At 50.4% G+C, this 11,618-nt stretch overlaps 1 protein-coding gene across 1 annotated transcript in view; it reads right to left on the bottom strand.

Annotated features, from left to right (window-relative positions):
- Positions 1 to 5,160, bottom strand: part of MGRN1 (mahogunin ring finger 1, E3 ubiquitin protein ligase) — a gene marked incomplete at its 3' end in the record, with an annotated part of 42,429 nt that extends 37,269 nt beyond the window's left edge. The window contains exons 1-2 of the mRNA XM_010136447.1: positions 5,050 to 5,160; positions 2,105 to 2,193 (exon numbers count right to left, since the gene is read on the bottom strand). Coding sequence (XP_010134749.1) covers positions 2,105 to 2,193; positions 5,050 to 5,142 — 182 coding nt within the window. The remainder of the gene's footprint in view (positions 1 to 2,104; positions 2,194 to 5,049) is intronic.
- Between the last annotated feature and the right edge of the window lie 6,458 nt (positions 5,161 to 11,618).

Genomic DNA, 11,618 nt, shown 5'->3' with positions numbered 1-11,618 from the left:
CAGTTTAACTGCAGAGCAGGCAGTCCCCGCCCCCTCGCCATCAGCACCCCTGTGGCGGGATGAACAGCTCTGAGGATCAAGGTCAGCCCCACCAGGCTGGAGAGGGAAGAGAAGGGATTTCCTTCTCTCACTCACAACAACTCATCTGTCTCCTCTCGGTCCCCATCACATGTGTCCCACTCAGGTGCTTATCCAAAATGCTCAGAGGTCCCACTTCTCTCTATGACATTGCTGCTGCTGCAGACACATTCCCAAACCACTACAAGTGCCAGCACTTTTGTTCCCTGATGATATCTGAAGCCTAAAGCCATAGCAGAGAGGCTATCCCAGGATGCAACTTTTCCACAAAACACATTGCCTTATGAGTTGATCTTTTTCCACCTTCTTCTTTCCAAAGATGCTGTAAATACTCAGGACTTGGCAAAGCTTAGAATTTTGTCTCGTCAGAGGCAGGCAGGAAGCCCAGAATGGACATTTCCTCATATTCCTCCATAAAGCCCCACACTCCAAATTATGGATCAACAGCCTCTTCACAGATGAGCAATGAATTGTCAATTAAACACATGGGAAAACAAAAAGCTTGTGTGGACTTTACAGTCAGTACCTACTTTATACGTAGACACTCTGCTCAGTATCATTTTATTTGGTGGAGGAGAAGGTAAATTAAACTTAACTAGTTCTGGAAGGAATGTGCGAGCCTCAGCCAGTGGTTGTGAAAAAGCCACGCCAGAGGGACACAAAGTGTCTTTACGCACACAGAAGGAGGAAGGAAAAGGCTCGAGTCCAGAAGGGTCAAAAAGCACAGGCCAGAATGTGTCCTTGGGGACCAGCAATTAAAGTCTCATTCGGGGTCTACATCGGCACCAAATTAATAGAGTGACACCGGCAGTGTTGTCAGCACTAACACAGCAGCAGCTGCACAAGCACTGCGAGAGCAGAGAAAGAAATGACAGCACCGGGAATTAGATGCTGTCGAGTGCACGGACACTGTGTGGTGTAAACCGTTTCTGTGAATGCCCGCAAGGGGAAAAAAATACCCTTTCCACAGCAAATGTGGGAGGAAAGCAAGACTTTTTCCTGGAGAAGTACTTCACCTTCTAGCTGAAAAAGCCAGGCAGCATTCAGAGCAGCCTACCAGTGGTTAATTTTTCAGAAGTTCTTCCCTCTTTTCCTGTTCAATCAATTTTGAAACCACATTGCTCATATAAAAACAAAACAAAACAAACCCCTTCAGTTTTCACACAGAAACAAACTGAGGGCTTTGTGTGGTTATGACTCAAGTTACTCGCCTTACGCCACGCTCTCAGAACCACCTGGGCCGAGAGCTGAAGCTGGCCCCCGGCCAGGACTCCAGCCCTGCACCTGAAATGCAGAGTCCACAGTGACTCTGAGAAACGCTCCGCCTGGACTCCCGACATCCAGTCGCTCCCAGCAAAACCGAGCGCTGGATGCTGGGCTCTGGTACCTCAGCAGTCTGTTTGAACAAGGGCAGCGGCGGGTCTGAGCGCTGGCCGTTGCGTTTAATCCAGCTAGTGCTGGTTTAGATCCAGTGCAGAGCAGCAGAAGGTAACAGATCTCTGTGACGATCCAGACCTCTCTCCCCTCCGCATGGGACACAAGCCATCGGAATGAATGTGTAACATAGGGACCAAACTCCATCTTGGCCGCAGGAGAAACCTGCGCAAGTTTCACTCAATGACCAGTCAGTCTTCCTGGTCTGTGACTTGCACCAGAATCAGCTACTTGATGGTTTCTCCTTCCTCAAGAATGCAGGAAGGAATCTGTCTGTAGGGTTTATTGACCTGACTAATATCTTCCCTTCACGCTCATGACTTTGTGGTTTTGCTGACCACTCTGCTCTGTCCTGTAGGGACAGACACATCACTGGTCCTGTTTGGGAACGCAGACTGCTCAAGTCTAGGGATAAAAAAGATATAAACCACTTGAAAGCTCTGATCACAGGGGAACACTGAAACCTCTGGCCGTATCTAGCAACTAGGATCTGGGATTCAGCTATTTCTCCAAAACCTTATCAAACACGGATTGGTTCTTGATGACAGATCGCTGGGTCAAATAAAAGGAAAGGCTCAGGCAATACCAGTACCTCACGAGTCGGAGAGAGTCTTTGCGGATATTCACCAAACTTCTCAGTGTCTTCACTGGCTCGTGTGGAGCTGGAGTTACATAGGGAAACTGGAACAAAAAGGCAAATAATTCTCCTATTATTATACTATAAAAGGTAGCAGCACATTACCTGGCATACAATTTACCCAAATCAAGAAATGTCCCCCTTTAACGGTACTTGGTACAACAGCCACAAGGGACAGCAACAGGGAATTCTATTTACAGATAAATCAAGCGTGTTTCAGGGTGAAAATCCTGCCCTGGGCCAGTAATAGCTCACGTGGGGAGCACGCACTTTAAGAAAGGGCATTTTCACAAGCTGCTTTTCTGCACCCTGAATTCTCAGTCTGGAAAGCCTTGTTCTCACAAGCTCTTATTTCCTCTATAGAAACCACCTCCAGCTTGAGCTGAAGAAATGCAGCTCTTTCATGTGTGCTCCAGCATGCCAACAGTGACCTGACTGCTAATCAGCATGCCGAAGGCCTGCGTTACTGGGGGAAACTCTTTTTACTCTGAAACAATGGGGCAAATGTTCTGGAAAAGAAGAGACAGGGATAGGGGGCCTCATTCTATTCTACAGTCAAGAGGCCTTCTCTCACAGACTGTCCTTTAAATAAAGGATGATAATTCTTCAGACCGTAGCCCTCCTTACTCCTGACAGAATCTCCAAAAAGTGCAAAGGAAGCTGCTAACTGTGGTGACCGCAACCTGTACAGCTGCAGACCTGGCTGTTGGACCTCCTGGCTGCTCGGTGGAGCCTGATGCTGAAACATCCGCTCACACACCTGCCAAGTTTGATAGGTGCTCCAAGTGGAGACACATCCGTGCTCCGAGGCAGAGCATGGCGCGACATGAAGGTACAGAGCTACAGGCAGAGGGTTATCCAGGTTATCTGAATGTATCCAGCACCAGTGCCACCAGGCAGCCCCACTGGGGTCCTGCACACACACACCTGCAATTGCAGCTGTCCTGCATGTGTAGAGTGACTGACATGGAGCAGAGGTACCAGGGACCACCAATATTCATGTTTCCTTAAAAATGAGGGGTCTGGTAAAGAGGCAGCCAAATGCTGCTGCAGCTGGACGGCAGGGCAGCTCCAGGACACAACCCTGCAGGCCACAGAAATGTATTGTGGGGCCAGAGCCTGAGGGAAAACCTGCTGTTTCCTGACTGAAGACCCTGAGCCACAGGCAGCAGAGAATTCCTGGGTGGCAGCAGCTACTTTCCTCACACCCTGACGGCTCAGTACCAGGGTGGAAGCACTGCTCTACACAGAGCAGTCAAGACCTCAGTTACTCCAAAGCTAGAGCTTGGCCTGCGTCCACAAAGCAGTTTTGCTGCTCTGCGTTCAAGTGTTTTTTCCTTGAAGATTAATCAGAGCTGCCAAAGGGCATTAACTTTACATTGGCAAACTATACACCACAGCAGCCTCCCTCTCTTAAACCCATTTGGCAAACATCCCACTGTGTTAGCAGCGATCTCACCCTCCCCTTGGATGAAATGATGAAATTCAGTGCTGGGATGTCTGCAAGGAAACCCAGGCTGAGGCACGCAGGCAATTTAACGCCGCGAGGTTAATCCCTACAGCCACAGGCACATGGGATGTTCAGAGAAGAGCCGCCTCTGCTGCTTCTGCTCAGAGCAAAGGAGAAGGGCTTGGCTTTTAGCCACTGTCCTGCATGGGCCCTGCATGCAGACATGGTGTGGGGTACGTGGTGAACACCCCCATGCCTGCACAGCACTGTTACAATCCAGAACAATTTCCATCTCAGGTCCCTCGTTCCAAATTCTGTTGCTCATTTGCACTTTCTGCTTCAACAAAGGCTTTCCAGACTCTCCCCTGTCCCACCCTGCAGAGCCCTGTTAACTAACTGTGGTGATAAGACGACTGATGGCACTCAGAAATCAGACCATGCTTGTCACTGGTCCAGCTCAAAAATGCGGAGCCATCTTGCCTCAGTTTCCCCCACCCATAAAACAGGGGTGACACTGAACTGCCTCTGAGCGCTACAAGCATGAATCACCTAATAGTCACGGCTTTTCTGAAGGTGAGAACCATGACACCAATCCTTCATTTTCATGTTTTGAAGCTGCAGAAGCAAGTAGGAAAAGAGCAAGAAAGCAGCTCTCTTCCCGCTTCTCTCCAGTGCTCTGAGAACATCTCCAACTGGCTCCTACTCTGTTACCTTTCGGTTCTTTTTAAGCAGTTCTGAGATGCAAGAGGCATAATACCCGCATAAAATTCCTGTCTGTCCATCACAGCATTGCTGTTCCCTGTTCACAACAAAAGAACAAGCCAATCACTCGAGCAGGCAGCTTTTCACAGTCTTCTAAGACACCCGGCAATACCTCCGTGTTCCACCTGAGAAAACTAAAGGAGAGCCTTTCCGAGCAGCCCACCTAGGTAACAAACCAAACAAAAATCATCAAATCTGCCTTAACACTGCCCTGTGCCCAGCCAGGCCACAAGTTTACAGAGACCAGCACATGCTGACCGCTGGCTCAAATCCATCCAGTGTTCCCAGGAGCCCTGTGAAGTGCTGCTTCCCAGCCTTCTCCTCTCCGAGGCACGTTTTACGCTCACTCAGGCAGGCAATCAGTCCCCAGATCTCCGCTCCTGAGTCCCTGTCCTCCCTCCCCCACTACTTCTTCCTTCTGTCCTCAGTGAAAATAAGCCTAGAAGGTGAACACTTCTCCTTAGAAAAACTCTGCTCGCACCTGAGCAGCTACAGCAGCTGGCAAGCTGGGACCTGGGGCAGGGGATCGCTTTTGCAACCCCCCCTGCAAGATTGCTCTTGCACTCAGACCGGAATGACACTCCTCCAGTAGCGAGGGTCTCTTAGGTCTGAGCTGTCCTACTCCACAAGCCCTGCCCAAAACAGGCAGAAAGCAAGAAGGTAAGGCAGACAGCAGAGAGGAACTTGCCTGAACAGGTCTGTTCCCGAGGAAGTTTAGATCCATGTTCTCGCCAAAAAGGTAGCCCTCGGGGTGCGGGGTGTCAAACTTCTCGCCTCCCATAAAGAAGTGACTTGCAAAGTAGTTTCCTAGAAAAAAGAAAAACAAACAACACAAGGGAATAAAATGAGCTCAAATGAGTAATTCCTAGAGAACAGCTGGTCTGTGCGGGTTTTATTTCACAAGTATAAAAAAAGCAGAGGACATAGAAAATACTTGCTAGTTCCTCCTGCCCTGTACCACTGACGGCCACTGCCAACAGTAAGAGCGGGGGCAAAAAACCCACCCAAACCCTAGAATAAACCATTACAGTGGAGATAGTTCCATTTTAACTTGTTTTCCAGAGAAGGGACAGGGAGCAGTAAGAGCCAGCTCTTTCCAATATTGCTCAATTCTGATGAATTCTTTCTCTTTTCTCCACCTTCCAGTGCCAAGCATGGTCCCACAAACACCATGGACCTGCTCAGAGAAGGATGAGCCTGCGAAAGCCACTGCAAAGCCCAAGGGGCTCCTCCTGGGCAAAGTCTGCCTTCCCTCCCCTCTTTTACTCCCATATCCCAGGCTGAGAGGCACACAAAACCTCTACCACAAGTGCTAGAGACTATACACCTTGGTGTGAATTTAATTGATACCACTGACAGTTCTAAATGCAGAAATGTGGATGTCTGGAAGAGAGAAACCCTGGGACTGCCTCAACGGAACTTTGGCTCTGAGAGCTTCTCCACAGCTTTGTTTCATTCATCTTCATGGTGATGCTGTACAGCGCAAAGTGCCTGAGACGAGGCGTGCGCCAGGCCCCGGGGATTCTGGAGAACTGGATTAACTGCTAACTCATCAACTCAGAGGTGTGAGAGCTTCCTCCTAGACGGACTTCAGGAAAACACTCTCAAATATGAACTTTGCAGAGTTACAGTTTCAGAGAAATACCTACCAGGAGAGAGCTAAGATAAAAGGCTCCACCCAAGCCATTTCCCTGCAAGTTTCAGTGTGGGGTTTTTCACACGGATGGTGAAAGGCCTGAGCCCACTGCACATTGGCTTCCCCACATGCATGCACAGATAGCGTAAATAAGTAATAAAAAAAAATTGTTTTAAAATGAGTCATTTCAGAAGCAGTAACTCATCACTGGAATGGTCACGGAGGCATTGTGGAGGACAGGCAGTGCCTCTAGCTGGGAGCAAGCACTGGAAGGTCCTCGTGAATGGCTCTGCTTTTTCCAGTACGGCTTTTTCCTTTTATGCTTCAGGAAAGGCTCTTCTCCGCACAGATGGCAGGGCTTTAACGCCAGTGGTAGTGCGCAGCTATTGCTGAGCTCAGCTTAGAAGCACCCAGATGTTTATAGTATAGAAACACATCCTTCTTTTGACATACAACGATCACAGGTCGAGAATCCACCTCGAGTCTGTCCTACAGCATCAGAGTAACAAAATGTAGGTGCTCCGAATGACAGGCAACCTTCTCCCACCCCTCCCAGAAGACCAAATTAAAAAGCTAATCTGCATAAGATCGCCAAGCACAGCAAGCTTGATACAGCCTCTCCACCTGAGATACAGCGGGGTGGCTTACACTTATACTAAGGTTCAGAAAAGCATGACGAATGCTGGGGTTTAGGGATAGATTTCACATTTTACGTGGGTCAAGCAGGATTGTGTTTTGGAGCATTTTATCAGGTTGACTGTGAAGACAATGTTTGTGCAGGATGCCTCGGTACCACAGCAGCTGATTATCTGGCATCAGTCAGATGGCTCCCTTATATCCCGTGAACGAGAGACCCTGGGGCTCAACGCGCCTCAGTACACCTGTACTCCCCAAATTCAGAGCAGAGGGTTTTTTTGTTCTGCATCCCACAAGGACCGCCAAAACCCCACGCCTGTGCGGGCCAGCCCCACAGCACCGCAGGACGGAAAGGTCTTTCTCTTACAACTGGAATGACACCGAGACACATAACCAGCACGTTCAAAGCCCCTGCCACACTGTCTTGGCTCCACTGACAACTGCTTTTGGGCTCTTTAGTGGATCGTTAGGATGTCTCACAAATACACACCACCCCCTGCAACAGCAGCACTCACCTAACTGAAAACCACTGCTTCAGACTGAAGGCTCCCTTCATCTTCCTGCTAAGCCACCTCTGATGTGAAGGAGTTGTTCTCGGTTTCCCCAGAGGCACTTCCCTCACGAGCAAACAAGAAACATGGCCAGTGCCAGTCACAAAGAGCACGAGGAAAATCACTTTGGGGAACAGAACACCGCAGGGCTCTGCCAGCGCTGCTACAGACACAAAAGCCACTACGTCCACAAGGTCTCAACAGCCAAACTAACAAACAAGGATGGCAGCAGCCTGCCTGCACACACACAGCCTCAGCAGCTAAAAACAGATATTCTACTGCAAGCTTTCAGAAACCCGCTGCTACAAAGCCACATTAAGCTCAGAGCTCCCACAGTAAGACTGAAGTTACAAGTTATTCCTCTCAACCGCTGTCACGAGCACCTCAGAGTTTGTCCAAGTTGGGCACAAAGCCCAAGACAGCACTCTCTAAACGTCACACCAAGGACTACAAGGACAAAGAAACTCCAAGAAGGAAAAAAAGAGGTACCCTCTTTTCTGGTCACATCTAGCACAAGGGTTTTTAGTGTCTCTAAAAGGTTTGTAGGAATTTTCTACGCATTAAAATGTTGCTGCAGCTCCACTTCGGGGTTCTATTTCCAACTCCATCGCAAAGACAGCAGTAGGATTTTAGCCAGCCTCCTGTGCCTCTTGAACCATGTTCCCACATGTCCCCCTGCCTATAAACCAACCAGGACCTACCTTAGGCAGGTGTTCCAGGCCAGCTTCACCCAGAGCTCTGTAGCTATGGAGGAGAGGGGGAAAATAAGCACCATCCTCTTTGGCAGGAAAGCACAAGAAAAGCAAAAAAATCTGCGACAAATGGAAATCCCCCAGGAAAATGCAGCGACACACTTACAAGGAAAGAATCATACACAATGAACAAGGACGGAATATGAGAAAAACACCAGAGCAAAGAAAAATTGTGGCTTTACTTTGGCAGAGCACATCAGCACAAAACACAGGAGAGCATCGGATAAACGAGAACATGGACGGTGAACTCAGCCAGTGAAGTACGAGCTGCGCTGTAAGAGAAACTGTTGTGGTGAAAAACTTCACAGAGGCTGGAAAAACACCTCTGGCACTCCCAGAACGGCCAAGTCTGACCCGTCAGCTTGTCCCACGCAAAACCAAACTGGAACCCGATGCTTCCCCAAGGCATCAAATGACACCAAATACGTTTAGTCCAACACGGCGGTGGGGATTCATTGTCAGAAATGCAGCAGCACAAAGCACCAGACTGCTCAGTCATAATTACTTCTCCCCAACCCAGCACCCTAACCCCATGACCATGCAAATCCAACACGTGGATACGATGCACGAGTGACACAACACCCTGCAAGGGCCAGGAGCACCGAGTCAGCAGCACAACCAAGGCCCATCCACACAAGGGCTGTGTTGTACAGCATTCGTTAACAGAAAGCAATTAGATGTCCCTTTAGGCTTCTCCCCGTTATTAGAATTAACAGTGAAGTGATAGAAATTGAGTCCTTTTTAATTACTCAGCCAGACACTCACCACCATGACATGCCGGCAGTCCTAGATGCAGCCTGAGCCTGAACCAGCACCGCGGCTGGATTTGGCCATCTTGCCGTCCTCATCACCTGTCCCTGCCGGGCCACCACAAGCGATCACGTAGCAAATGGGATCGTGGCCCTGAGCTGGACTGAATATAATCCAGCAACAAACAAGTAGCAAAAGCAACTGCTTCTGACCCCTGAGCGCTCCAGTCTGGTGCCCACAAGAGACTGGGGAGAAGGCAGAAGGGAACGCTCCACTCAACGGCAGGTCGATGGACTGGGCACGACTCTGGGTACTCTCCTCCTGTTTAAAATTGTTCTTTCTTTGATTAAAGTGTCATTCCCAAAAAACAAAGCAGTTCAGCTTCAGAGAGGAGCAATCTGCCTCCTTTTATCCTCCTGAAAACATCCCGGGAATTCTCTTTCACGAGCCTACTCCAGAGGAGAAAAGCCATCTCAAGGGCACGTGCTGCCCAGCTCCACGTTGCAGAGGAGCTCCCCGGCACAAGAGCCGAGCTGCCGAAGGAGCTGCGGGAAGCACTGGTGCATTGCTCACTGGTTGCTAGAGCAATAGGGGCACCACAGGACTGCACGCGAGAACACGGAGCGTTTTACTGCTTCAAGCACAGCAGCACAGCAAGGATCGTGACTGTTCCTTCTGACTACCCATTTTTAGCCTGTTTCATGGGGACTCTAATTCTTCTGCACAACCTGGGCCCTTCTGCGGGCCCCTTCCAATCGGTCTGGCATCAGCCAGGCCACAAATCAAGCCCGAAAGGTTAGAAGGTACCAGTAAAGAGGGACTAGCAAAGGGAATCGGGTGTCACCTTCCAGCATTTCAGCAGCCTCAGCCCCCCAGATGCAGGAGGGGAAACGGAGATGATCCACGCTCAGAGCCTGGGAGGAATAAGCAGGACACTGCGAGGATTTTTAACTCCAAAACTGAATACTAGTTGCACCAAAGCCGTTAAACAATCTATGCCTGGCTCATTAGGGACTCCGGCTCTGAAGGACCAAAGTGGATTCTACAACAACCTGCTCAATCCTCCACGGAGCACGTGACTGACCCAGCAAGAACCCCATCAAAAGTCAGTAAAGGAGAACAGAATATTCACCACAGCATTTGCAGCCAGCCAGGGCTCAACAAGGTGCCGGCACTTGGTGTGACCTGGTAAAGTGATCGTGTTCCTCTGCACGGGGAGGGTGACAAACTGCTGGAGTTACAGCCAGAACACCCGTATTTCACGTTTATGTCCTCGTACATCTCCTTGGGAGTGGTGGATTTGCCTCAGAACACAAACCCGTACCCTTCAGACTGCTGCCGACGGCAGAGGGCAGCTGCCCGGGGCCACGGCAGCTTGCCCAGACACGGGCAGCGAGTCAAGGTCTGCTTAAACCAGAGACTCAGAGGGAAAGAACACAAAAGGTGACGGACAGCCCTCGGTCCTTCACGAGGCTCCAGCCGATAGGTGACCTCAGGGAACACTCTCACCACCTTCCAGCTGCGCAGGGGCAATCTTTGAGCAGGCAGGAGGCTGCCTGGGTGTCAGGCCAGCACTCCAGCGCGCACACTCCAACGCCTCACACAGCCGGTGGAGAATCGGCTTCTTCCAGGCGGGCAGGAGCAGCACAGGGCTCACAGCAACAGCGCCAAGGAGAACTTTCTGTACCGCTTCCAGTCATCTTCCCTGCCAGGTTTTGTACCAGCCATCGCCAATCTTTCCAGTCCCAAGACAAACACACTCGGGGCTGCAGAAGCAGAAGGGACAGTGTCCTTCTGAACACAATCCACCAGAAGGGAGGGTGGTCACATCCTAACAGCCCTCAGTGCTGTTTAGTAACCTGTCCTCCATCTCCACCTTAGAGGTGTTCACGGCCTCTGCTTCTGCCTAGAAGGATGGCGAGCTTGAACAGCTCTTCTCCCTTCCTGAAGTCAAACGGATCCTCGTTAGATAAACCCGAAGAGAAAGGTCTGGCCTAAAGCCAGTAAGCTTTCAGAAGCAAGTGCAGCAGCAAATTAATTAACAAGCATTTAGTTGTATCCAAAGGAAATACCAATATTCGTCTTTAATCACCTGCCTGGGAGCATTAGCTGCGCAGTTTCACAAGCTGTGGACGGCTCTTTGGCAGCATCTAGGGCAAGAGACCCCTTCCAGGGTGCGTGTGAACGTACAAACCCAACCTCAGGGATGTGACGGGGTTAGCTTGTAATACAGAACTCGAGCCTCTGAGCGAAAAAGCTGGGCTGCACCTGCACCCCAGAGGGAGGGCACCCAAACTGCTGCTCTGCAAATTCTGCAGCCTGCCTGGAACAGCCCTGAGGAACAGAACCTCAGAAAAATGTGCAAGAGCAGACACTGCAGGAGAAAAGAGCACTTGAATTTCCCTGATGACTTGTTTTGTGAGAAGAATAAATAAATAAAACTCTTTATTGATCTCAAAAGCCAGTCTAGGACAAGGCGAGTCAGGGGCTCATGCCAATGTCACAGCGGCAGCGCTGCTGACAGCTCTCCGAGGGTCAGAACGTCTCCCTTTGGAACACAAACATGCACGTAGGCCTTATCAGCCCAGCGGCTCCCGGCTGAAGCCACTGCCATTTAATGGAGTTCAGGAAGGTTGTTGTGCCGGAATTTGTCCATCCCACATTCCACCAGATTCGATTTTCCTTCCAAGTCCCCACCAAACTCCACCCAGGAGATGTCCCACCTGCCACGCGCTGACGACCTGCTGCATTACCTTTTCCAGAAGAGAGAAGCAAAGCCTCGCTCAGTGCCATGGCCGAAGGGCAGCGCCCGAGCCGGGACACGGACAGCGGGACGGACCGACAGCTTGAGCAGTACATTCGGGGTACGTGTCCCTCGGGACCCTGACCCTGCGGCCAAACGGGGCACCCACAGGGCCTTACCTCAGAGCCC

The sequence above is a fragment of the Buceros rhinoceros genome, unplaced genomic scaffold, assembly GCF_000710305.1.
Source record: "Buceros rhinoceros silvestris isolate BGI_N320 unplaced genomic scaffold, ASM71030v1 scaffold20035, whole genome shotgun sequence".
Taxonomy (NCBI): domain Eukaryota; kingdom Metazoa; phylum Chordata; class Aves; order Bucerotiformes; family Bucerotidae; genus Buceros; species Buceros rhinoceros.
Note: the sequence above shows the minus strand (reverse complement) of the source record. Positions and strands in the feature narration are given on the sequence as shown.